Raw genomic sequence first — 27,787 nt, 5'->3', positions numbered from 1 at the left:
CTTCTTTCTATTAACATATATTCACTACATGTAAAATAATTTGGATATAGGTGTGAGAGATTAAGATTATAAAATTTTTTATATTATCATATAAAAGTATATGAAAGTAAAGAAAATTGAATAATATTGTAACTTTAATAAATTTAATACAATCCATATGCTTTTAGAGCAAGAAAGGTATTAGTGATACAATCATGCTATAAAACTATTTAAGAATGTTTATTTTTGATATATCATGAAATTAGCATGTATAGTACACATATATTAAATCCATTAATAGTGCTGCGCAATTAATATGTATTGAATTACTATGTAATATAGCTATTTACCTATATTATGGAGGAGGATTCTATAAAAATCACAAATATATTTGACAATATAATTTACAATCCAACTTAATAAAGCACTGATATCGATATAGCACTTCAATATGAAATCAAGTATGTAGAACTAAGAATAATTTATGTCTAGTATGAATTTCGAAAAGAAAATTGCAATCATGTATACAATACTCCATTCTAGCAAGAATCTTATATTGTAGGAACACTTACGGCCAATAAATGTACATAATTACAAATTATGGATATATATTATTACATATACCCATAATTACAATTAATTTGGTAAATAAGTCAATAATTAAAATTGACTGATAAAATTTTGACTATTTTGCTAGTCAAATTTTAATAAATTTTTTTATGGCCAAAGTAAAATTATTTGAAAATTTATTAATACATTACTGTGTAAAACAAAGAAAAAATCATTACTTTTTTTTTTAAAAAGAACACTTATAGAGAATTTGGTCAGAACATTTCGTTTCTTTATGAATGTCTATTAAATAAATATTTCATTTATTCATATTTTTTTCTTTTCTTTTCTTTTTTTTTTTTTTTAATAACATGTGCATTATAGTTATTGTAAGAGATTATACTAATACATAAAAAGTAAAATACAACTGAACATATTACTTTGCATGATTATTAATTACTTATTATTTGAAACTGAAGATCTGATCATCAAGAATTAGAACTAAATGATAAACTATGATCGATCAAATTAATTTCTTTGTACATATTCTGATGTATGTGTAACATGTCATTTTAAAAATAGATAATTTCTTAGTGTGTTCTATTCATACAGCACATAAGAAATGATGATCATGTTAAATGCATCATCATATACTTGATATTTTAATTTATGATTAACAAGTCTATGAAAATGCATTTTAATAAGTTTAATACGTTAATGTTATACTACAGCGATAAATCTAGCTAGCTACCTGGCTCAAGAAATAACACAACTTGATTTTTCTTGTACATTTCCATCAGCCTTTTCAATTTCAATCAATAATGTGTGAAAAATATCAGCAACAGACTAAAAAATAGTAAGTAAATTATAAGATACTTATAATTTATATTAAAGAATGCTTAAATAATTATTACATTAAATAAAATACATTAAATACCTCATTTTGTTTTGCACTGGTTTCTAAGAATGCTGCATGCCAAGCATCTGCTAACTGTTTACCTTGTGCAGTTGTTATCATTCTGTCTACATACAAATCAGTTTTATTGCCAACCAGTACAATTGGAACACTAAAATTATTATGTTGTTGTTGTTATTATTATTATTATTATTATTATTAATAGCAAACCATTGTTATCATTACTTAAAAAAAAAACATCAACATACTGGACTTTTCCTGTAATATCAAGTAGCTTTTCATAAATAATTTTTACAACTTCAAAACTTTTTGCACTAGTTATACTATACACCAAAACATAACCATGGATATCCATTGAATATTGAGTTGGAAATATGCTATATTCATCTTGACCTGCAGTATCCACTAGTTTAACCTCATAATCTTGGCTATTTACTCGTGTACTTTTGGTAAATGCTGTAACATACAAATATCTAATTTTTTATATAAGTAAAATATATACTCTGTTAAACAAGAATATACCTCATATAAACAAAATAAGAACATCAAAATTTAATAATGTCATTTTAGATATCTAGTATAGAAATAAAGTGCAGAAATAAAATATATAAAAAAAACACACAACATATGCACGTGACACAAACAATATATAAGGTAAATTAAAAATAAGACAAAGCATAATGCAGATACTTCTTACTATTTTCTATCGTAGGGTCATATGAGTCCACAAATTGTCCCTCGACAAATTGTATGCTTAATGATGACTTGCCTGTAAGATCAATTGATCATGTTATTGTAAATTTTGTATTAATTTAGTAAATATTAAAAAATAAGATTTAAAATAATACAGTAGAAATTATCAAAATGATCTATATATTTATATATAATTAAATTGTACATTAATATAAATCAATTGTACATAATTGATTTTTTTTTTAAAGAATATTCTCTTTCTTTCTCTTACCTACTGATCTATATCCCATAATAGCTATTTTCCTCTGTTTTGGTGGCATTCTTTAGCATTCATAAACAGAAAAATGTTATATATACTTCGTAAAAAAAAGTGCATACTCCAGTTAAAATCTGAAACCATAATATAAACTCTTTATGTAAAAGTATATGTATTTAGATTTGAGCCAAGGACACTAATTCTGCATAATCTCTTACTTTTAAATAAATCTAGAGATACTTAGTTCATTTTTTATATTTTCCTGCACTTTTGACCTAAGATTGATGAAATAAGCAATATAAAGTTGTTAAGTAAAATGACAAAGCAATTTCAGAAATATTAAATCTCTTCTCTATTTCATTTCTTTTCCAATTATTTTTTTTAATTCTTATATAATTTTTCAGTTATAATCATTAATACATGCATCATAATAAAAACATAAATTTTGTTGAAATATTTTATCCTTGTAAAATTATAAAAACAAAAACTATTGTAAATTTCATATTAAAATGTCTTATAAATATTGGTTAATACATTTTCAATATTAAAGCAATTTAATAGAATATTACTTTTTTTATTTTCATGATTTCTATATCCTCATAAACATTATGTGTATATACATATACATACATACATACATATATATATATATACATATATATATACATATATACACATATATATTTATGAAATTAATAGACAAAAATGTAAAATCTTTTTCATATGGGATAACAATGTGATAGAAATTAAACCTTGCGAATGCATGCGTGAAAACAATATCGATTTATTATTTTATTTGATGAAATAATTATTTCAAGGATAACATAAACATGAACGAACTGTGTATAAATTTGTCTATGTATTGAACATCGTTTATAAAAAAAAACGTACTTAAGTTTTTAATATTCTCATACAACCTCCTATCTTCATAAATTTATGATGTGCACAGCTTATCCTATAATGACAAAAAAACTGCACATATTAAAGCACAAACACAATAACAATATTACTTTTCTTATTTAGTTTGCTACTACGCATAGTTTAATATACTACTCAACTCGAAAGAATGATTGAATAAAGTAAGCTTTACACATGTCGACACGTTATAAACCTAAAGGCTTCCGCCATGTTTTTGATACGTTAAATTTGTATATAGATACCTAAACACCAATAAGAATGTAATGTTAAATATCCTTCTATTGGTAGTGCAATGATAATGGTGAAAACACAAGGCAAGAAAAGTAAGAGCCAATCACAAGTATCATATAACAAGGAAATTAAATTAAAAAATAAATAAATAAGTTTTATTCATAATAGATTTAATTGGGCATAGGATTAATCGATAACGATAGAGAAAATGTTCGAACTTTACTTTTTTGTCTAAAATAAATGAAAAAGAACGTTACTTTTATATTACTGCACATTTTGTAGAATAAATTATTTTATTCGAAAAAATTGAAAATTATTATATTTGGTAATTAATAGGGATATTTATTTTTATTAATTTTATATTGGAACATAAACATATATGCTCGGAATTTTAAATAACCTTAAATTGATGCAACATTATACATGAGTGTATATCGTATAATCATTCTACGGGATCGCTAAATAGATAATAGAGAAATTTGTTATACCGACTTTAGATAATTAATTATTTTTTTCATTAAATATTTTAAGAAATTTTTCTTTCGATATTTTTCTTTGCAAGGACTTATACAGACCTTAATGTTTAGTTAAAAACAGAAAGAAAAAATTTTGGAAACGCACTGATATATGCAGTCATTCGGCCGATAGTACCTGCATTATATAAGAAATTATTTTAGAATTCTATTATATATAGTCTATTTATATATTGAAGTATGATTAACAATGTAAAATGTAAATACTTTAATATTTAATTGAAATTAAATTCAAAAAGATTTTCGAAATGTCTTGAAATATTTCATTTGTGCAGCCATTTGTTCGGTAATACTTGCATTTCATAAGATTTCGATATGTTGCAAATACTACCGACTCAGGTCTCACCGTGTGGAAGTTGCTGCATCTGAAGACCCACGGGTTAACAGTGTCTCTATTCTAAATTACGCGTTCCGAGGTGGAAGCTTTCTGCTTCGCGAGCTTTAAGCTTCTTAGCCAACAGGAAGTGGGTGAGATCTCGCTTACAGAAAGCTCTACCGTCTGATACCATCAGCTTTAGACATCTCGAGACACGACTAGTCGTGTCTATATTTTGATATTTCAAAGATCAAAATGCAACCCTTGGTAAGAGTTAATCTCACGCGAACATCCACTCGTATGTCGACCACCACGCGCGTGAGTGTTTTCTCTATCACTCGCGTATGGAAGAAAGAAGATATATCCTCTCTGAATATAAAGCGAATTTGAAGCTGAATATAAAGCAAAGAAATTCCATGAGCTTCCGTGTAAAAATTCCACAATGATCGGTCTCTTGATGATCGGTCCCTCGATCATCTAATCTGAAACAAAAAAAGAGTAAAAGAAGAAAAGATAATACGAATTATATATAGAAAGATTCCATTAGTTTTCGCATAAAAATCTATGCTCCAATAAATGTAATTTCGAAATGTTCGTAATTACTAACATATTCCGAAATTTATATTGAATTAATTTTTTAAAAATTCACTTACTATTTAAAAAGTTCTGCGATGGCTTCAAAACACTGGTCTACGATTTAGGTCGAAATTGAGAGTGGATGATTTGTAGTTGGTTGAAAATGAGATAGATCGAAATTAAAAGTGAATAATGGTTGACGTTATACCTAGCCAAGGATAGCAGGTGGCATTTTAAATCTAAGAGAAAGAAAATTAAAATTATTTAAATGTTTAATATCTGTTCCAAGCTATGTAATGTTTAATTTCACTATTGTTTAAATATTAGTTTTTTCAACTCTCTATATTATTTAAATAAATATAAAATTACCGGAAGTATTAATTCTTTTACTTTTATTAATGTCGAAAAAAATATAAAAACTCTTATACATATGTAGTAAATCATTCATCTTAACTATATTTTCATATTAATCATTGTAATGCCATTTTTAATCCTATTACATAAATAACATGTTTATCGATATATATAATTTATAAATACAAAATTTAATATTTGTGTCTGTATGTGGGCGCGTGCATGCGTATGCATATTAAAAATAAAACATGTTTTATTTTTTTTTAAATAAAACATGTTTTATATTTTATAAAATAGTTTTATCTATTTATATGTTAGTTACATACGCATGTCCAGGAGATACATGAAACATTAAAGGTTGAGAATCACTGGTTTAAATGATCAGTTAACGGTGACCGTGAAGGACACATCTATAATGGCGTGTAAAAAAGTTTATAAGCGAAACAACGGTTTATATCCTTATAAGTATACTGTTTAAGTTCATTAAGCAATGACTAAATGAAACGTTTGATAGATATATCTTAGTCATAAACGTTGTTCTTTATTCTGTACGAGGAATTTATTTATTTCCATTCTCAAGTGCACTATCTCATTCGTCTTTCAAGAGATAATACAGTACAGGAACGTCGGAAGTGAAAACAGTTGAAGTTTAAATGACATTACGTTTTTTTGTACGTTCTACAAAGTGAAAAATTAATTTTTGGTATACATCTAACGTTTATTTATTTTAATGCAGGTATGATATTAAATAATTCACAATCAGTACAAATATTGCCTTTGATATATCACGTAACATATGTAATATTTATCATCATAAATTCATAAATGTGAATAACATTTGTATATGTGCAAAGTATAATACAAAATTTTTTCCTTGACCTTTTCCTCTTCCGTTTTACTACTCTTACTACCTAATCTAACTAATCGTCTAATTTCCTTTTATATATATATATATATATATATATATATATATATATATATATATGTATGATTGAGAAACTTTAGTATTGATACAGTGCAGTATATATGTATATATTCATATTCCTACTTATATCTCTCATTGGCTTATCTTATCTATCACATTTGAAATAATTGTATTTTCTTAATATATAGATTCACATATATACAATGCATATGAAATTAAAATTTTGTGATTACAACAAAGCATCCGCCATTAATGGATTATTGAAACGTCGCATAAAAACTATGCCATATTCGATCGAAACAAACGATAATATAGAAACTGTTCGCTCTTATGACGATATACCTGGACCAAAACCAATATGGTTAATAGGCAATACTTTTAGATTTATACCCTTTATCGGTATGACATATTTAAATATGTAGACATCTTATTATTAAAAAAAAAAACTTTTCGTTGTTATTTCGTAAATAATTATATATAATGGCAGTAGTATAATTGTTAATTATTTTACAACAATACTTTTTAATATAGGCGAATTTGGAAATAAAACGTTTGTAACACAATTAAAAATGCTTCGTGATCAATATGGAGATATAGTTAGGATGGATGGTTTGCCAAATAAGCGTAAGACCGTTTTTATATTTTCTTCAACATTAATTGAAAAGGTATATCGTACAGAAGGTCCATGGCCGCAAAGAATTGCTATGGAATCGTTGCATTATTATCGCAAAAATAGAGATTGGATTTATAAAGGAAAATATGGCTTAACAACGAGGTCAGCATAAAATTGATTTATTTATTATAAGAGAATAAAATATTAATCAAGAAAATAAAAAAATATATTTTATTTAAAAATTAATATTAATTTAGTCAAGGTAAAGACTGGTACGATTTTCGGACAAAAGTTAATCAACACATGATGCAGCCACGTGTTATTAATCCACATATTGGACAAATGACTGAAATTGCTACAGAATTTATACAAAAAATACGAGAAGAATTAAGAAATCCTATTACGTTAGAATTACCTACTTCGTTTAACAACGAAATGAATAAATGGGCTCTAGAATGTAAATTTTTTATTATATCTATAAATATTATTATAAATTAGTATAAAAAAGAAATAATACGGAAATATTTTAAAGTTATTGATATATTATTAATATTTTCATTTTAGCAATATGTGCAATTGCATTAAATCATCGATTGGGCTGTTTAAAATCTGATATAGCTGAAGATTCTGAACCTCAGAAAATGATTGATAGCATACATAACATGTTCGATCTTATGTTTCGTTTAGAACTAATGCCGTCCTTGTGGAGAGTATATAACACGCGTACTTTAAAAAAATTTTTCAATGTTCTAGATATTCTTAATGGGTAATCTCATTTATATTCATATGTAGACATAATAGTAAATAAAATAATATATTTTTGTTATCTAAATTAATTCGATACGCTTTTTCTTGCAGTATAGCAATTAAATATATTCATCAGGCGAAAGAAAAACTACGTAATGAAACGACATCCAATACGCGTGAACGAAGCGTATTAGATAAACTTTTGTTTATTGATGAGCAAACTGCTTGTGTAATGGCACTAGATATGTTAACTGCTGGCGTTGATACGGTGAATAACAATAAATCTGTTTATTATATAATCATATAAAATATTTATATAAAATAATCTAATCTACTTTTCAGACAAGTAATACATGCGGAATGTTACTATATCATTTAGCAATGAATCCACGAGCTCAGGAAAAATTGCACGAAGAAATCAAGTTAGCATTACCTGATAAAGAATTGCCAGTTACGGTAGAAACTATGAAAAAGATACCATATTTAAAAGCATGTCTTAAAGAATCTCTTAGAATATCACCGATTGCCATAGGTACTCTTAGAACAATACGAAATGATGTTGTTATAGGTGGATATAATATACCAAAAAATGTAAGACAATTGATGATTGAATTTTAGAGAGAAAGAGAGAGAGAGAGAGAGAGAGAGAGAGAGAGAGAGAGAGAGAGAGAGAGAGAGAGATTTATAAAAGTTCAAAATACATTTACTAGTAATATATATACATATATATATTACTAATAAATGTACTTACATACACGCAAACAAATATATTTGTTTTTTTTTCAGTGTGATATTATATTAGGACATTCGTTATTGGCAATAGATCCTAGAGAATTCGAAAATCCGAATGAGTTTATACCGGAAAGATGGATACGAGGAGAAAAAGAATTTCCATCGGCAAAAGACGCTCATCCATTTTCTTACATGCCATTTGGTTTTGGAGCTCGCACTTGTATCGGTAGACGATTTGCTGAGTTTGAAATTGAAATTTTAGTGTTAAAGGTTTGTTGCTGATTATTTAATTATAATATATGCACATATTAATTACTTGATATATATAGGTATATATTGTGAAATTTTATAATTTAATGTTTTATTTAGTTACTACAAAATTTCCGGATCGAATGGCATCATTCACCTTTAAAGTTACACAATCGTTTAATCAATACTATTGCGTCTCCATTACAATTTAAATTAATAGACTTGTAATTGAAAAGATAAAAAGTAATTACGTGAAGTGCGTAAGGTCTAGAAGATGGACATTGATAATGACGTGATAGAAAAAAAAAAATGACGCAAAAAAATAGTGGTAAAGTCAATATTTAATTTAGTTAAGAACTAAACTTTTTAGATTATGATTGTATGATCAAACAATAAAGTTTAAATAATAATAATAATAATGATAATGATAATGATAATAGTAATAATAAATAATAATAATAATAATAATAACAATAATAAAGCATTATTGCCAAAAACATTTACAAGTACATTTATATTTTTATTATAAAGATTATAATAAAATATACTGACTTATAAATGAAAATTAAATAAAAAAATAAGAAAACGCTAGGTCCCACCGAGATTTGAACTCGGATCGCTGGATTCAGAGTCCAGAGTGCTAACCATTACACCATGGGACCTTGTATAAATAGTGATAAATTTAACCCTTTTAGGAAAAATAATATATTATATATAAAAACAAATTATTAAATATTAATTTTTTGTGTATGCTGTTCGTATATAAACTTTATTTCACTTTCGTTATTATTTTGTATTATCATTTTATGTTTTGATTGTAATTTCATTAAAATCACGCATTGTTATCTATAAGATTTTTTTATTTTCCTATATAAATTTTATCGAATTTTTTTTCTTTTTGCAAATTATTAATGAACTATAATTTTCATATTCATCTAATTTATATAGAATAATTTCTGGTTCTACATTATAGATATTTTTATTTATATTTATTATGAGATAGTATTATATAACAATATAGATTTAATAATATCTACTCATACATACATACAGCATTTCAAATTAATCATATTAGCACATTGTAGCCATTCTATTACTTTATATAATAGAATGTCCTTTTACACACACACACATACATACACGCCATACAAAGTTCCAAAATTATGTTTTGAATCCATGATCTTTTTTATTTGTTTTGATTGGTAATACATACCCATAAAGTTCTGCCGCACATTTTCACACTCTTGTATATGTACATATATACATATATAAATGAAGTATAATTTGGTATTTACATCGAATAACAAATTAGTAATACTATCGATTAAATATAATTTTGATACGTATTATATATTGATACGCATTACTATTAACATTAGATGAACTATGTAGATATACAAATGCATTAAAGATTTACTATTAGTAGCGCCATCTCTTTTTTCAGTAGCATCAGAAGTTGACACGTATGCCGTTTCCTCTTCTACTTAGAAATGTTCTTGTAAAATCTAGTGCTTATAAATGATAATTATCTTTAATACATATTATCAACGGTGTCTTTTACAAGATTTTTTTTCTAATTTAGGTATGTATAATATAATTCAGATTTATTGATACGTTGAATAAAGCTGCATATACTTTGATATAAAAATTAACCTTATTTTTTGTATATCATGATTTTCTCTGATAAAATTTCTATTAGAACGATGATGATGATGATTCAAATACTCAAATACTTTACAGCACAGTGGATTGAACACTAAAAACAAAATGAGTACTTTAGTGGAACAACCTTGTTATACTTTAATTAATATACCGACGGATACAGAACCTTTGAATGAGTTGCAATTGAAACAAGATCTTGAAAAAGGCGATGTTCATACAAAAATTGAAGCACTTAAGAAAACTATTTATATGATTTTAAGTGGTGAACGTTTACCAGGTTTACTTATGACAATTATTAGATTTGTTTTACCATTGCAAGATCATACAATTAAAAAACTTCTTCTTATATTTTGGGAGATTGTTCCAAAAACTTCTCCCGATGGAAAATTACTTCAAGAAATGATTTTGGTATGTGATGCCTATAGAAAAGATTTGCAACATCCTAATGAATTTGTAAGAGGATCTACTCTAAGGTATTGATATGTATTTTTAATAACAAAAAAAGATAATACCTAGAATACAGATAATGTATTGAAAATCTTGAAATATTGATCAATTTCAGATTTTTATGCAAATTGAAAGAACCAGAGCTTTTAGAACCTCTTATGCCATCAATAACAGCTTGTTTGGAACATAGACATTCTTATGTCAGACGTAATGCAGTGTTAGCAATTTTTACAATATACAGAAATTTTGAATTTCTAATACCTGATGCACCAGATCTAATAGCAAAATATTTAGAAGGAGAACAAGATATGTCATGTAGAAGAAATGCATTTTTGATGTTATTACATGCAGATCAGAGTAAAGCCTTAGCTTATTTAGCTGCATGTTTAGACCAAGTGCCTAGTTTTGGGGATATTTTACAATTAGTTATTGTGGAATTAATTTATAAGGTATGTATTATTGATAAAATTTATTATTAATGAACAATTTAATAAATTAAATCAATTTTAGGTTTGTTTAGCAAATCCAACCGAAAGGGCACGCTTTATTAGATGTATTTACAGTTTATTAAATTCACCTAGTGCAGCTGTACGTTATGAAGCAGCTGGCACTTTAATAACTCTCTCTAATGTACCTACAGCAATTAAAGCAGCAGCTTCTTGTTACATTGAATTAGTTGTTAAAGAAAGTGACAACAATGTGAAGCTTATTGTCCTCGATCGTCTAATTGCCATGAAAGATAGCCCTATCTATGAAAGAGTTCTTCAAGATCTTGTTATGGATGTACTTAGAGTTTTAGGTAAATTTTCTTTAATATTTTTGAAATATTAATTAAATAATATTGTTTTATTAATATTTTTTATTATAGGTTCACCTGCATTAGAAGTAAGAACTAAAACATTAGCTTTAGCAATGGATTTAGTGACTAATCGTACAGTTGAGGAAATGGTTCAACTTTTAAAGAAAGAAGTTCTTAGAACTGCTGGTGGTGAACATGAAGATGCTGGAAGATATCGACAATTGCTTGTAAGAACTTTACATGCTTGTTCAATTAAATTCTCAGATGTTGCAGCAACAGTCATACCAGTGCTAACAGACTTCTTGTCAGAAAACAATGAAGCTGCTGCTACTGATGTTCTAGTTTTTGTCCGTGAAGCTATCCAAAGATTTGAAAATCTTAGACCACTTATTGTTGAAAAACTTTTGGAGGTAATATAGCATAGAATTAAATCATCTAATAAGTATATTCTAATCAAAATTATTATGTTTACAATTTAGGTTTTTCCACATATTCGATCAGTCAAAGTTCACAGAGCTGCTTTGTGGATACTTGGTGAATATGCAATATCAAAAGAAGATATAGAAGCAGTAATGAACCGTATACGTGCTGCTTTAGGAGAATTACCATTACTTGAAGCAGAAAATAAAAGACAGGCTGGAGAAAAATCAAATGAAGATGATAGTGAGCAAACAGTTCCTGCACAGTTAGTTACATCAGATGGAACATATGCAACTCAGAGTGCATTTAGCACCACAGCAGAAGGTACTATAATCAATTTGTGTTTTATGCAGAATACAAATATTATTATTAAAGTATAAAAGTAAATATATACAAAAAATACATAACTTTATAAACAGGAAGAAAAGAAGAAAAGCGTCCACCTTTAGTACAGTATATGATGGATGGTGATTTCTTTATTGGTGCATCTTTAGCTACAACTATAGCTAAATTAGCTTTGCGTTACAAAAGTCTCGAAAACAACCCTCAAAAAAGTAATAAACTACAAGCAGAAGCAATGCTTGTTATGTCTAGTGTTTTACAACTGGGTAGATCTGGACTTCCTACCAAAGCAATGACACATGATGATGCGGAAAGAATCTCTTTATGTTTAAGATCTCTTGCCTGCCCAACTCCATTATTACAAAAAGTATTTACAAATGGATGCCGTGAAGCTCTAGGTAGAATGTTAGCAGCTAAAGCAGAAGAAGATTCTCAAAATCAAAAGGTTGTATATGCAACATCAAGTTAATAGCTATTAATATATATCCTATTTAACGTGTTAATAACATCAGTTTTTTTAAATGATTTCTAATATTTAGGCAAAAGAAAAACCAGGAAATACTGTGCAAGTTGATGATGCTATACAATTTTTGCAACTTAATCGTGGCTCTGACTTGACTGGTGGTGCTGGTGATGTTTTCGAGCAGAGTCTCACTGTGGCCGTTGCTGGAAGACCTGGAGCAACAGGAGATACACCATCTCCAAGTGCTTTAAGTAAAGTTACACAGCTTACAGGATTTTCAGATCCAGTATATGCGGAAGCACTTGTCCATGTTAATCAATATGATATTGTGCTTGATGTATTGATCGTTAATCAAACGGAGGATACCCTACAAAATTGTACTTTAGAATTAGCAACAATGGGAGACTTAAAATTGGTCGAACGCCCACAACCCATTGTGTTAGCTCCAAGAGATTTTGCAAGTATCAAAGCAAATGTAAAAGTGGCATCTACTGAAAATGGAATTATATTTGGTAATATAGGTAAGCTTTTTGTTGATTTTTATCGCCATATAATTAATTTTAATTATGGCATAATATTTTATATTAATATTTATACAGTTTATGATGTATCTGGTGCTGGATCTGATAGAAGTGTTGTTGTTCTGAACGACATTCATATTGATATAATGGATTACATAGTACCAGCAACATGTACTGATGCTGAATTCCGACAAATGTGGGCCGAATTCGAATGGGAAAATAAAGTCTCTGTAAATACAAGTTTTTCAGATTTAAGAGAATATTTAGCCCATTTATTAAAATCTACAAATATGCGTTGTCTTACTCCTGAAAAGGTATTTCTATTGTGTACTACATATTTTTTTATGTATTATTATATCATCAAATGTTATATAAAAACGATTATTATATTCTGATAAATAGGCTCTTTCTGGACAATGTGGTTTCATGGCTGCTAATATGTATGCTAAATCTATTTTTGGTGAAGATGCATTAGCTAATTTGTCAATTGAAAAACCATTAAATAAATCAGACGCTCCAGTATTAGGTCATATTCGCATTAGAGCTAAAAGTCAAGGTATGGCCCTTTCTTTGGGTGACAAGATTAATTCGACACAAAAAGGACCACAAAACAAAATCATACAAACTGCTTAAACTGTACATATCTAATATTAAAAAATAATACATTATTCATTCAGTATAATGTAATATGTGCAATGTGCACTTAAAAAAAATATAGATTTTCATAAAAAATAGTAATATACCTGCAGATTCAGTAAATATATTGCAAAGTAATTTGCAGATATAAAATAAATGTTAGTATAAATATTTTATGAGGAAAATGTTCATATGTTATACATGCTTCTTGATTAATGATTATAATAATTGACACATCGTAATTATCAATAACATTTAGCTATTTTACTTTACAAGGTATTTTATTGAAAATAAATTACAAAATCCTTTGCATTTGTCCATATTTTATAAACAATCCATTTTTATGAATAATGTTCTCCCAGCGATACAATAAATATCGAGGATATAAATAAATTTAAATTCGTAAGAGATTTATGAATTTTGAAATGATTTGTATATAATATAAGCCTCTATATGTTCTTATTAGAATATAGAGAATCCTTAAACAAGCATTAAATATTTCTATATTAAAGTTTGTACTCTAATGATTTATTAATAAATATAAAGTTTAACACATATATGTGTCTTTTATAAAATTAGACGATAAAAATATTATCATTTCTATAATATTATAATTGGGTGTCTTGATTATTATATTCTGCATTATTCTGATGAATACATTTAAACGAATAACATACCTGTTTTAATTCAAAAATTACGTTACGTTGCTTATCATTCGGAGGAGCGCCATCTTTATACTTTGTATTTTCCTTCTTGAAATAAAATATAGAAAAAAACATAAAAAAAAGCGTCCCTCTAAATGTAAATTATTAATCTTTATTTTTATACAAAAAATATAACAATTTTACAAAAAATTGATATTTTAGACTAAAAATCTTATAATAAAAAATTAATATTTCAAATTTTCTAGGGACTAATAGGTAAAAGGAGAAAATTTCAAATTAACTAATAGGAAATTTTTTGTGTTACGATTGGAAGCACTGTTTTGGACAGTTTACCAGTTTACCAAGTTTTGTCTACTGGAGATAACGGTCAATTTACAACTGTTTAGATAAAAAAAAATTGTATTTTTCATTAAATTAACAATGTCAAGGATAGAAGTTATAAAAGAATCTATAGAAAAAACGTTGAAGGATGAAAACAAACCATGGGCGAAGCTGTTTGCATTTGCTGAAGAAAAAACTGGAGTCAATCGACTATACATATTTGTTGGTATGTAAATAAAGTTATATTAATTATCTTTTTAATGATCTTTTCTATACGAATTATTTTCATATATTTTATATAATAAAGATACAATTCATATATCAATTTATAATTACAGGAAAAAAAATTTGTTTATCATATTTTATCAATATTAAAAATAAACATATAGTTTTATTTTTCTTTTTTCGTTTTATAATATCTGCTATTAAATTTTAATAAAAAAATCTATAATGAAAAATAATCTGGAGAAGGGGTTGCCTGTATTTATTGATTGATTATATTATATATATATATATATTATATTATTACCTTAATTTATTTTTATATATTCATATATATATATATATTCAAGAAAAACTATATAAATAAAAGTAATTAAGTATATATAATAAATTAATCATATATATATATATGTAAAATTATCTAAATAATTTCAATTTATTTTTTAGGATTTATAGTTATATTCTCATTATATTTGCTAATTGGAGTTGGACAACAGCTAATATGTAATATTATTGGTTTTATTTATCCTGCATATTGTTCAATGAAAGCTTTAGAAAGTCCTATGAAGGAAGATGATTCAAAATGGCTAACTTATTGGATTGTATTTGCTGTCTTTACTATCATTGAATTCTTTTCAGAATTTATTGTACGTTGGCTTCCTTTTTATTGGTTATTAAAGGTATAATTGCAGTTATAAGTATTCTATCTTTTTTAAATAAATTAAATAAAATTAAAATTATGATGGAGTAAAATTAAATAAGGTGGAAAAATCTATGTTATTTTTCTAGTGTATCTTCTATATATGGTTGATGGCACCAATGGAATATAATGGTTCTTTGATTATTTATGAACGTATTATACGCCCCAAATTTTTGCGATATCATTCTCGTGTGGACAAATTTCTATCTACTAATCATGAACGTGGTAATTATTTAATGTAAAGTAAAAAATTGAATACATTTACTTACTTATTAAATAATTTGATTTCAGCATTAAAAATTGCAGTAGATGCAATTCTAGCAGAGAAACGAGAATAACAGTAGCATTTGTATCATAATGTTTTTGTTTTTATCTTGAAATTACCAAACTTGATATAAAGCAAAAATTACATTGAGCATTTTATAATCATATTATACCCATGAATTAAGGTGCTGTTTGAAATTTTTATAATATTCTTAGGGTGGAAATCATTTTTAGGATATTTCTAATCTACAATCAAATATTTCTTAAATTTGAAATTTTATTTTTATTGTCGATTATGACAGATAAGCTCAAAAATAAATGTAGTATTTCAAAAACTTGTATTACAATTGCCTTTAAATGTTTTTAAGTGTAACATTTATGAGTAAAAATTGTTTTTTATCTACATGTACCTTTAATACGATCATGTAATAGTCATGAAAAAACATGTAAAAAAGTAATAGATTATTTTTATAGTTATACCAGGTATCTATCATAATATGTAATTGTCATCTTTTATAATGAAATATGTATATAGATACTACACATCCTTATTACCTTGTATCCTACATTGATCTATTAAATAATGTTTTTACCTGATTAGCTCTTCCATTAAATCTAAAAATTGTAACTTATTTCTTTTTTGTATTTTAAATATAATATAAAAAAAATTCATTTTTGTATCTAAATTATTTCAAAAAATTACGTCGATCAAACATTAAATATTGATAATTCAATCAATTCGTAAATGTTCGGAGGATCGTATGCAATTATATATATGTATTAATTAAGATTCTTTAATTTGAGTAGTAAGATATGCGTCTAATACTGTTGAAAAATTATTGATCATTACTACTATTAATAATTACAATCACTTCCGTGTTTACAAGATTTATAAAATTGGTTACTTAATGTGTGTCTATTTGTTTTTATGAGATAATATTATTTTTAACCTGAAAATACTCTTGTCCTAACCTATTTAATGGTTGGATATAATATTATTTCATATATTAAATCAAAATGGACGAAGATTGTATACATCCGAATAATGTTGAATGCATTTAAAAATAAAATATATAATTAAGTAAAAATATTTTATAATGAATATATTCAGAACAGTATCATATATATCTCGTAGAGCATACAGTAGAAAAAATGTTGGTATTCGAGGTAAATTAAAGATATTAGAAAGTACTAAATCAGAAGTTAACCTCGAAGAATTGGATTCTCATGATTTAGATGAATTTGAAGCAGAATTCATGAATGCTGAGAAATTTCATGAAGATTATGAGCGGTAAATTATCTCATAGATATTCTAAGTTATATTAAATTATTATATATATGTTTAGAATTTCTTGAGGATTGAATAATATATATTCATTTGTATCATGTAATAATATCAATATAATTTTTAGGGAAGTAATAAAGTCTAAACGATTACTTAAGAATCAGATTGTTGCAACAAAATATTTTAAAAAAGACAAAGATCCTAACTTTCTTACATCAGTTGAAAAAGATCAAATATTGAAACTGCATCAAAGCAATCCTGAAGAATGGACGGTAGAAATGTTAAGTAAAAGTTTTCCAGCTTTACCTGATACTATTAAAAAAATTTTGAAGTCAAATTGGTCTTATAAATCAGTAGAACGAATTTTGCGATATGATGCTACTGTTATTAATAATTGGAAACTATTTCAGACAGGAAAATTACCTGTCAGTCCTCTCTTACGAGAACACCTATTAAAATTTAAAGATAGAACAATTAATTTGTCTAACAGGCATGTTTTAGCAGAAAAGTTAATACCACCAAAATCTGAACTTCCAAAACCAAAAAGTACTTTTTTTACAAATATTGTACAAAGTTATTTAGATCAGAATAGAAATGATCAATGTAATAACAAAATATTGCAAAGTAGTACAGAAGCAATTACAGATACAAATCTTTCAAATAATACTATTAATGATAATACTATTTCAAAAAATATCCTTGATAAAGGAAATCTTATGAAAAAAGAAATATTGCATAAAAATAATGTAGCATTAATCAAATATAATCTAGACTCATTTAAAAAAAAAATTACTTTTAATGAGTTTGCAAAGAAGGAACTTACAAGAATTTATGCAAAGTGTCCAGAAAAAGGCATTACATTACTAAATGCTTATAAAAATCAACTTAAAAAACTTGACAATGCATCTTCAGATATTAATGACAATGTTGTAAAATCAAAACATATGAAAGTATTAGAAGAGGAAGAAGAAAAAAAAGAATTGAATTTTTCAAATTCTGAAATATCAAACCAAGAAAAAACACTGACTTCTTTAAAAAAAAGTGAACTTTCCCAGCTTGTTTCTACAGACAAAATTGATACTAAATTAGACACTTATGTGAAGGTATGGAACAAAAAAATAGAAGAACATGAAGTATATTCACAACCAATACAAATTCCACAAAGAATATACCAAAAAGGCAAAACTTACAGAATTTCTGATTGTTATTACGATGATGATGGAGAGTTTTTATATAGAGTACCAGGTGTCAGAAATTAAAGATAATATAAATAGATAGGTGTGTGTGTAATATGTCTATTTATATGTTTATGTAAGAAGATACAAATATATAATTAATTACTTATTAGAATCATAATACCTTCATCTATTATTTAGGTTCAAAGATGAGCTTGAAAATCGATTAATTGTAGATTTTTTTTATAAGTATATTTTATATTTATAGTAAATTATTAATTATTGATAAATATAATAATAAAATATGAACTAGTAGAAATCCGTTTGGAAATTTTTATTTAAAAATCTTTGATATTGAGGTAAATATTTAAATATCAGATGATAAAATTAACAATAGATGATTTTTTCGTTTTATATAAAATAGTTTATACTTTATAATTCACTCAATATTATTTTATCTTTCATCATTTTATACGTTCGTGCAATTAGTTTATCACTTTTTGGTAAAGTTTAAAATCAGCCAATCAAGATAGGTAACTACTGCACTCTATTTTTTCCCATCTAGTATCATAACTGCTCATGCGCATTTGAGTTCTTGAGTCATATCAAGTCAAATATCAAAATATATACATACGCATATATGACATTAAATATGAGTTTTATAGTTAACAATAACATTTAAAAATTATTTTATTTAAAATATACTACAGTAATTTTATAAAAATAACTGTATTTATATAAGTTGTCTTAGTAGTTGAAGAAATTTCAAACATTTGGAAGTTTTCGGATGATTCGGGGACTTCATACAGGTTTGAAATGTTATGTTTATAATTTATAATTGTTGTGTAGTAAATTAATTTATATATACATATTATTAATTAAAAAATTTATCTTGTATATTAATTATATATCGCACATCTATATTTTGTATATTAATTTCGTTTAAGATTCGTTGTAAAAAGATATAAGAATTATCATAATGATGCATAGAAGAGGTGGTAAAAGAATACGTATGGATGATCCGGTACCTCCAGAATATGAGGCACCTATGACACCCATGACTCCATCAAATGATAATACAGCTGATGCAAATGAATCATATTCTTCATATACATCTTATAATAATGTATCTCAAACACCTGTTCATAATCCTACGTAAATATCCGTTTATAATTGTCCAAATAATATAAATATGCCAATAGTATTTTTACAATGATATCTTTGTTTTATATGTTATATTCTTCTAGGCCTGAACATTACTCTTCTGAAAGTTATAGTTCTCCTGGTACATCGCAACAGCAATATCAAGAACAATCTACTAATTTTGATAATCAAGTACAATTTGAACAACCAATGACACCTGCAACACCTGCTAATATGAGAATTACAAGGAATACACGTGCCAGATTACGAGGTATATTTGTAATCTTAAAAGAATTAGTTATAAATAATATGATAATAATTAAGTTTTATTTTATATTTTAAGGAGGCTCTATACAACAACCAAAATATAAGGAAATTGACACAGATTTTATTCCAACAACTACTAATAGAGGTCGAGGAAGTGGACGTGGCCGTGGAAGACGTATACATCATTCTCACAGTTTAGAGGATGAAGCTAGTCTTTATTATGTTATAAGGAATAACCGTTCGTCTCTTACTGTATGTTATTTACAAATTAATTATTAATATAAAAAGGGTAGTGTGTGGAATATTTGTTTAACAAAATATTTTGTTGGTAGACCATTGTGGATGATTGGATAGAAAAATATAAAAGTAATAGAGAAAATGCACTTCTTATGTTAATGCAATTTTTTATTAATGCAAGTGGTTGCAAAGGACGTATTACTTCAGAAATGCAAGCAACTATGGAGCATGTAGCAATAATACGTAAAATGACTGAAGAGTTTGATGAAGTATATATCTTTATATATTATTATTATTTTTTACCAAATTATTATTAATGTATATATAATTTATTATAGGAAAGTGGAGAGTATCCATTAATTATGACTGGACAACAATGGAAAAAATTTCGTGCAAATTTCTGTGAATTTGTACAAATATTAGTTCGACAGTGTCAATACTCTATCATTTATGATCAATTTTTGATGGACAATGTTATTTCATTATTAACAGGTTTATCTGACTCACAAGTAAGAGCATTTAGACACACAGCTACACTTGCTGGTATGTATAGCTTTAATATATATTTATCTCAATAATAAATCTCTTATATGATAATATAATTATGTATAGCCTCAGCACATATTCACACATCCTTAATATTTATAAAAAATGTATCTATGAGATCAATTCAATGTCATATATATTTATGTATATTAATTATAATTTTATATATGCTTAGCTATGAAACTAATGACTGCTCTAGTAGATGTTGCTTTAACTGTCTCAATAAATTTGGATAATACTCAGCGACAGTATGAAGCAGAGAGACAGAAGGCACGAGAAAAAAGAGCAGCAGATAGACTTGAATCCTTAATGGCTAAACGAAAAGAATTAGAAGAGAATATGGATGAGATAAAAAATATGCTTACATATATGTTTAAGTCCGTATTTGTACATAGATATAGAGATACTTTACCAGAAATACGAGCAATTTGCATGGCAGAGATTGGAGTTTGGATGAAAAAATTTCATCAAAATTTTTTGGATGATTCATACTTAAAATACATTGGTTAGTAGAAATTGAGTATAATTCATTAATATTTTTAAATATCTAATCTTTATATTTAATTTTTAGGTTGGACGTTACATGATAAAGTTGGGGAAGTTCGATTAAAATGTCTTCAAGCATTGCAACCTTTATATGCTTCTGAAGAGTTGAAAACAAAACTTGAATTATTCACTAGTAAATTTAAAGATAGAATTGTTGCTATGACATTGGATAAGGAATATGATGTAGCAGTGCAAGCTGTGAAATTAGTTATATCTATTTTGAAACATCATAGAGAAATTCTTACAGATAAAGATTGTGAACATGTCTATGAACTTGTTTACTCATCTCATCGTGCTGTTGCACAAGCAGCAGGAGAATTTTTAAATGAACGTTTGTTCAGACCGGACGATGAAGCCATTGCTGGGGTAAAAACAAAACGTGGCAAGAAACGTTTACCAAACACTCCATTGATACGTGATCTTGTACTATTTTTTATTGAATCTGAACTTCATGAACATGGAGCATATCTAGTTGATTCTTTAATTGAAACTAATCAAATGATGAAAGATTGGGAATGTATGACAGATTTGTTGTTAGAAGAAGCTGGTCCTGAGGAAGAAGCATTAGATAATCAGAAAGAAACATCTCTTATTGAATTAATGGTTTGTTGTATAAAACAAGCAGCAACAGGTTAGATACAATTATATAATTTATCTTCTAATATATTTAATTATATATCTTTTAATATGTTAATTATAAATTTATATTTCATAATTAATAATAATTACTTCTATAAAAATAGGAGAAGCACCTGTTGGACGTGGTCCAACACGTAAGATTTTATCTGTAAAAGAATTGAAACAAGTGCATGATGACAAACAACGGTTAACAGAACACTTTATCCAAACATTGCCACATCTACTTGATAAATATAGAGCAGATCCAGAAAAATTAGCAAATCTGCTTGCTATTCCACAATATTTTGATTTAGATATTTATACAAAATCACGTCAAGAGCAAAATTTAGATTCTTTATTAACCAAAATTCATACAATTGTTGAAAAAATACACGATACCGAAGTTCTTGATACTGCAGCTAAAACTTTAGAAAATATGTGTGTAGATGGTCATGCAATCTTCACAAGGTACATTTACTGATTAAAGAATTTTATATTTTATAACAAAACAACACATTGAAATAACAATTGAATTTTGAAAAAAAATTTTATAGATGTGACGTGGCACGCTCAACTTTAATTGATTCTATTGTAAATAAGTATAAAGAGGCAATAGATGAATATAGAAATTTAATAGAAGGAGATGAAGAACCAGATGAAGATGAAATCTTCAACGTTGTTCAATCATTAAAAAAAGTATCTATATTTTATTCTTGTCATAACATGAACCCTTGGGGAATATGGGATTCTTTATACAAAGACATTGAAGATGCAAAAGATCCTTCAAAGTATTATTTTTTTGTTATATTTAACCAGTAGATAATGTTTGATTTTATAAAAAGTTCCACTTTTTTCAGGTGTTTACCTCATGAAGCTGTGAAGTATTGTATTAGTGCATGTTTCTTCGCTATCTTATGGGGTCAACATCATTTGATGGAAGCTGCAGATTCAGGAAATCGTGGAGAAGATGAATGTCGTCAATTGAAGGAACGCCTACATTCATTTATGGCTTCTATGCGTCATTTTGTTAGTAGTGATAATGGCACAGTGGTAAGTTTATTATACACATATAATATTTAATTACTAGAAAAACTAGCAAATATAATAATAATAATAATAATAATAATAATAATAATAATAATAATAATAATAATAATAAATTAATATTGGACAGCCAACGCCGCCAATTCTAAGAGAGGAAGCGTATAATACGATATGTGATTTACTAGTAGTATTTTGTAATCAGTTAGCTACTCATCCTAATATATTAATGTCTCAATTAGTATATGAACCTGACCAAGCAATGCAAAACATGCTTAATCGATTTATACAAGAATATGTTTTTTGTGAAGAGGAAGATGGTGACTATTTATTTATATTACTAAAGAATATATAACTTCCTTGAATTTAAAAAAATAATTTTTGTTATAATTATAGATGAACATGATGAGCATTCAAAGATCGAAGAATTACATAAACGACGAAATTTTCTAGCTGGTTATTGTAAACTTATTGTCTATAATATGATTCCAACAAAAGCAGCAGCTGATGTATTTAAGCATTATGTAAAATATTATAATGATTATGGAGATATAATAAAAACTACCTTAGGTAAAGCTAGAGATATTAATAAAACGAATTGTGCTTTAACAATGCAGCACAGCTTAAATATTTTATATAATGAAATCGTTATGGAAAAGGGCAAAGTTAATAGAAATAGTGAGGAATTTATCGCAATTAAGGTTTGTTTTATACCATTAAGAAATATAATAAATCCAAAAAAAATTTTTTATTTTAACATACATTAACATATAGCATAATAATTAAATTACATTTGAAACTTTTAGGAATTAGCTAAACGATTTGCTTTATCATTTGGTTTGGATGCTGTGAAAAATCGCGAAGCAATTACAGCGTTACACAGAGCAGGAGTTTTATTTGCTATTACTCCTCCAGATGGTATAGAGCAAGATCCAACTGGTCCACCACCCAATCTTTCTTTCTTAGAAATTTTATCGGAATTTACAAACAAACTATTAAAACAGGATAAACGCGTTGTGTAAGTATTATTTGTAGCATGTTATTTGTTATAAAATATTTGTTTTTTCATTGATTGATCTAATATTATGTTCTTTTCAGATTAAATTTCTTAGATAGAAGATTACAAGCTGGTATGCCTTCTTCACGAGGAGAAGATTGGCAGCCATTACTTTTATATAGAAATAGTCTGTTGCATGGAGAGACTGATCAAGTTCCAGTAACAAGTAAACGAGCATATACAAGACGTAAAAAGGATCATTTAGCCGGTTAGTTAAAATTTTATATTTTTAAGATATATATTATATATACTTTTAATAGATGGGTAATATATGCAATATTATTTATTTTGCAGAGGAAGAAGATGCGGATGAAGCCGATGAAGGTTCCGATCATGAATTTTCAGGGTAAGTTAGGTGTATCTAAGATCTGTTTTAAATTTAAGCATTTTTTTTATCTCTTCCTATTGTAATTATTAATAATGTAGAATCGAATGCAAATGCAACCAATCGCTTTTTTTTTAATAAAATAGTAACCTTCCATGAATTTTCTTAATCTTGTTAAATCACCATTGCAATAAAAAGGCTAACACTATTCATTTAACAGCTTTTTTAATATACTGATTAATTAACATAATTAAATAGTATTATTGCAAAGGCAAATAGCATTTAGTTATGGTGCATTTTCCTTCTGCATTATTATTTTAATCACATGAAATTATATAATTGAATGTAAATATACATAATCATTTTACTTTATTTTTAATTTTGCTATTTTTGTATTTATTGATGCTTTATTATATCTCCAAACATTTTGAATGTGCTGTTTTACTAAATATGCCTAACTACTTTATATATAATGTGTGTATGTATGTATGTATGTATGTACGTATGTATGTATATGTATATATGTCTATGTATATGTATGTATACATATTTATAAATACATATCTATAAAAATACGTATTTATAAAATAGATGCAGATTATACATCTGTATAAATTTTATTTATCATTTATATTCATTATAGTAAATTTTTATAAATAATTTTCACGACAAAATTATTTGAAAAAAGCTTTATAATAATTTTTTATAAATAAAATTTATCTATTTTATTTATTTACTATTTAATTTTGTTCTTGAATATGATTTAATAGATACATAATCGTTTTTTCATACGAGATTTACTATTTTGAATATAAATTATATTTTCATTTTATATATAATATATAATTATTGTTTAATGTTAAAAATATGTGTACATAAATAAAATATATTTGAATCAGTGAGCACAATGTATGCAATAGGACAGAAGATTTATTAATTTATGTGCACTGAACATAAAAATCACATATAAATCTATATGAATCTAAAATATGAATAAAATAAATTTGAATCTGATACTAAATCAATTAATTCCACTTGTTAATTACTCAATTTGAAATACTTGCCTTATGAAAAATTATATATTTAACTATTACGATTTGAATTATTGAGTATTTGCTTGTAATTTGAACAAGTGATCTTTCATCTAATCAAATTTTGTTAAAAATATCTGAAAGAAGTTATTATTTATATTTGCAATTGCTTGTTTTTGCTTGATTCTAACTAAACTAGTATTATGATAGTTAGTATTCTCTTGCATGGGTAGTAATCTTTGATAAACTGCTTGTTGCAGGCTACCTGATTGTTAAGCGACCTACAATTACAATTTTAAATAATATAAAATAAAATATGTGTTAATATATATATAAGGGGCAAAAATTATATAAGAATTTGATGACATTAATTATACCTGGTGCCTGCTTTAGATTCAATTTATATAAAAAAATCAACATTTAAATTAGAATTAAGATAACAACAACAGAAGAAAAATAATAGTGAATTATAATATTTTTGGACAAAGTGAAAAAATAGTACATAGAGAACGATGTGTGTATTCTTATCCAACATACGTATTTAAAACCAAGTAAGTTTAAACTTTGTATCCTGTTTATATATCAATAATACAAATTGGTGATAGATACAAAACATATGTAATATTAATTTAAACGAGACCTTCTATTCCCAGAGTTCCCAAATCCTGTGTTTATGCAATTGGAAATTGACATTAACGAGCATGCTATGCATTTTTCAAATTTAATAAATCATATGGGAAATGTGACAGAATTAACCCATTGTTTCACATTTCCTAAATTGGAATAGTTTCAGATATGTACAACACGCCGTTCTCTATAATCGTTACCTTACACATATTTTGTTTTACTTCTTGGGTTAATTCTGTAAGTAACATAAATGTTAATTTTTATATATATATATAGATACATACACGTGTGTGTATATATATATATATATATACACATACATATACATAACATATACATATACATATACATAATGTAAAATTTACGTAGATCTGTTTTATTATTAAATAGAAAATATTTAATAATTTATCAGTAATATCGATATTAAATTTTTGTCCCTTTATTTCGATATCATATAAGCATAATCTATTTTGATCATTATGAATTATCTTTCAGCAAACACAAGAAAAAACGTGGTCCACGGAAAAGTCAGTAAGTAGAATTTTTTCAAGTTATTTACAATAAAAATAAATCTGAATGATATATTTGTGTCAATCATTTATTTGTAATATAAATGATATATAACGATATACAATGTTATGTTTTTACATCAATTATTAAGTTTTTATTAATTTTATTCAAATTTTATTTATATTCTTTCAGATTACCAGTTACAAAAATTTCGATAACACGTGGTCCTAAATCAAATACATATTATGAGTCTACAGAATCGGGATTAATACAAACGTCTCCAGCATCCATGGCAGAAGACGTATCAACAAGTCCTTCGCAAGATATAGATACTCGTCTCAAAACTTTGCAAATACAATCGAGGCCGTGAGTAAATACTCTGATTTAAAAATTGTAATTTATTTTCAATTTTTTTTTTATTTCTTTAAAAGGAGGCGAAATCAGGAGCATTCCGAACCAAGAGAATTACGAAGAACGTCTAGAAATTCGGGCCGCTATATTGAGGGTCAGTATATGGTGAGTAAAAAATATATTTATAATTATGACATATTGCAATCTTATTTAATATTTTATATACATATCTTATTTATTTATTAATGATATTATTATACTATTGATTTCATAAGAAGATCTATTTACATGAATATTTTGATGATAGTTAAAGTTATGTTTATACTTTTATATGCGTTTTAATTTATTATTTTTGATAAAAAAAAAATAATTATATAAATTATTCAATACATTTATATAAGATTATTTGATATATAGTATATCTCTTTACATGATATATATTATTAATTAAAATAATTTCGATATTTAAGATTTTGACATACTGTAATTATTTATTATATAGGAATCTGATTCGGAATAAACGGATGAATTAAGAAATACACATCAATATATAAATTCAAAACTACATACATACGTATGTGTACACGCATGAGGGCATGCTATACATGGGGACCCTTTTTAAATGCAAGTAGTTAACAAACTATGTATCTCTTTAAAAAAAATCGTTAATAATTTTTGTTATACGATTTCTAAATACTGACTGACTTTTCTATAATATAAATTTCGTTCATACGACATTATATAAATATCATTATGTTATATTTTACAAATATTTGATAAAAAACTTAAATCTATCCTTGTTATTGCCAAAGTATTTAATGATTTGTCTAAATAAAAGTTTTTTCAATATTAGTGACAAATTTATCAATAGTATATATGATCATTATCGTTCTACCTATATTATATTAATCTATTCACATATTTTGTACATCATTGTAAAAAAAAAAGAAACAAAAAAGAAAATACAAAATATACGGAA

The 27,787-nt window shown here is 26.0% G+C and overlaps 6 protein-coding genes and 1 non-coding gene across 12 annotated transcripts; 5 read left to right on the top strand and 2 right to left on the bottom strand.

Annotated features, from left to right (window-relative positions):
* Positions 1-200: 200 nt before the first annotated feature.
* On the bottom strand, positions 201-3,523 carry LOC127066473 (GTP-binding protein Rheb homolog). 5 transcript variants are annotated; one of them, XM_051000262.1, is made up of 7 exons: positions 3,285-3,523; positions 2,612-2,668; positions 2,409-2,527; positions 2,142-2,213; positions 1,693-1,900; positions 1,466-1,595; positions 201-1,374 (listed from the first exon to the last, which is right to left on the bottom strand). In XM_051000262.1, exons 3-7 carry the CDS (start codon positions 2,455-2,457, stop codon positions 1,285-1,287), a joined length of 549 nt encoding a protein of 182 aa, XP_050856219.1. In that variant the 5' UTR covers positions 2,458-2,527; positions 2,612-2,668; positions 3,285-3,523; the 3' UTR covers positions 201-1,284. The 5 variants fall into 5 exon arrangements, with proteins under 5 accessions (XP_050856219.1, XP_050856220.1, XP_050856218.1 ...); XM_051000263.1 differs by lacking the exon at positions 2,612-2,668 and having other exon boundaries at positions 2,409-2,458; XM_051000261.1 differs by lacking the exon at positions 2,612-2,668 and having other exon boundaries at positions 3,311-3,523.
* A 2,160-nt stretch (positions 3,524-5,683) lies between these two features.
* Positions 5,684-9,439, top strand: LOC127066467 (probable cytochrome P450 12b2, mitochondrial). The gene is made up of 9 exons (XM_051000250.1): positions 5,684-6,057; positions 6,435-6,645; positions 6,778-7,021; positions 7,117-7,316; positions 7,424-7,625; positions 7,718-7,874; positions 7,949-8,197; positions 8,393-8,608; positions 8,708-9,439. Exons 1-9 carry the CDS (start codon positions 6,052-6,054, stop codon positions 8,813-8,815), a joined length of 1,593 nt encoding a protein of 530 aa, XP_050856207.1. The 5' UTR covers positions 5,684-6,051; the 3' UTR covers positions 8,816-9,439.
* Positions 9,178-9,249, bottom strand: Trnaq-cug (transfer RNA glutamine (anticodon CUG)). The gene has a single exon. It is a non-coding gene; the product is annotated as a tRNA-Gln (tRNA).
* A 563-nt stretch (positions 9,440-10,002) lies between the features above and the next one.
* Positions 10,003-14,432, top strand: LOC127066464 (coatomer subunit beta). Its single transcript, XM_051000245.1, has 10 exons — positions 10,003-10,169; positions 10,328-10,722; positions 10,812-11,145; positions 11,207-11,495; positions 11,565-11,905; positions 11,975-12,239; positions 12,335-12,702; positions 12,797-13,241; positions 13,320-13,555; positions 13,644-14,432. The coding sequence occupies exons 2-10, from the start codon at positions 10,355-10,357 to the stop codon at positions 13,872-13,874; spliced, it is 2,877 nt and encodes a 958-aa protein (XP_050856202.1). The 5' UTR covers positions 10,003-10,169; positions 10,328-10,354; the 3' UTR covers positions 13,875-14,432.
* A 423-nt stretch (positions 14,433-14,855) lies between these two features.
* Positions 14,856-16,201, top strand: LOC127066474 (receptor expression-enhancing protein 5-like). The gene is made up of 4 exons (XM_051000265.1): positions 14,856-15,089; positions 15,533-15,765; positions 15,875-16,010; positions 16,077-16,201. Exons 1-4 carry the CDS (start codon positions 14,963-14,965, stop codon positions 16,121-16,123), a joined length of 543 nt encoding a protein of 180 aa, XP_050856222.1. The 5' UTR covers positions 14,856-14,962; the 3' UTR covers positions 16,124-16,201.
* Positions 16,202-16,588: 387 nt separating this feature from the next.
* Positions 16,589-18,690, top strand: LOC127066469 (uncharacterized). Its single transcript, XM_051000252.1, has 2 exons — positions 16,589-17,340; positions 17,462-18,690. Exons 1-2 carry the CDS (start codon positions 17,147-17,149, stop codon positions 18,591-18,593), a joined length of 1,326 nt encoding a protein of 441 aa, XP_050856209.1. The 5' UTR covers positions 16,589-17,146; the 3' UTR covers positions 18,594-18,690.
* Positions 18,691-19,095: 405 nt separating this feature from the next.
* LOC127066463 (cohesin subunit SA-2) lies at positions 19,096-27,778 on the top strand. Of its 2 annotated transcripts, XM_051000244.1 has the most exons (20): positions 19,097-19,318; positions 19,457-19,664; positions 19,757-19,923; positions 19,996-20,171; positions 20,252-20,425; positions 20,495-20,699; positions 20,878-21,207; positions 21,274-21,879; positions 21,992-22,334; positions 22,421-22,654; positions 22,724-22,916; positions 23,041-23,227; positions 23,304-23,608; positions 23,714-23,925; positions 24,006-24,172; positions 24,259-24,310; positions 26,443-26,478; positions 26,650-26,823; positions 26,889-26,973; positions 27,311-27,778. In XM_051000244.1, exons 2-20 carry the CDS (start codon positions 19,489-19,491, stop codon positions 27,326-27,328), a joined length of 3,840 nt encoding a protein of 1,279 aa, XP_050856201.1. In that variant the 5' UTR covers positions 19,097-19,318; positions 19,457-19,488; the 3' UTR covers positions 27,329-27,778. The 2 variants fall into 2 exon arrangements, 1 of the variants encoding a protein (XP_050856201.1); XR_007782405.1 differs by lacking the exons at positions 26,650-26,823; positions 26,889-26,973; positions 27,311-27,778 and adding an exon at positions 25,581-25,871 and having other exon boundaries at positions 19,096-19,318; positions 26,443-26,461.
* The last annotated feature ends 9 nt before the right edge of the window (positions 27,779-27,787 follow it).

The sequence above is a fragment of the Vespula vulgaris genome, chromosome 9 (assembly GCF_905475345.1).
Source record: "Vespula vulgaris chromosome 9, iyVesVulg1.1, whole genome shotgun sequence".
In the NCBI taxonomy this organism is placed as follows: Eukaryota; Metazoa; Arthropoda; class Insecta; order Hymenoptera; family Vespidae; genus Vespula; species Vespula vulgaris.
The sequence above is the reverse complement of the archived record's forward strand: the minus strand, read 5'-3'. Positions and strand labels throughout refer to the sequence as shown.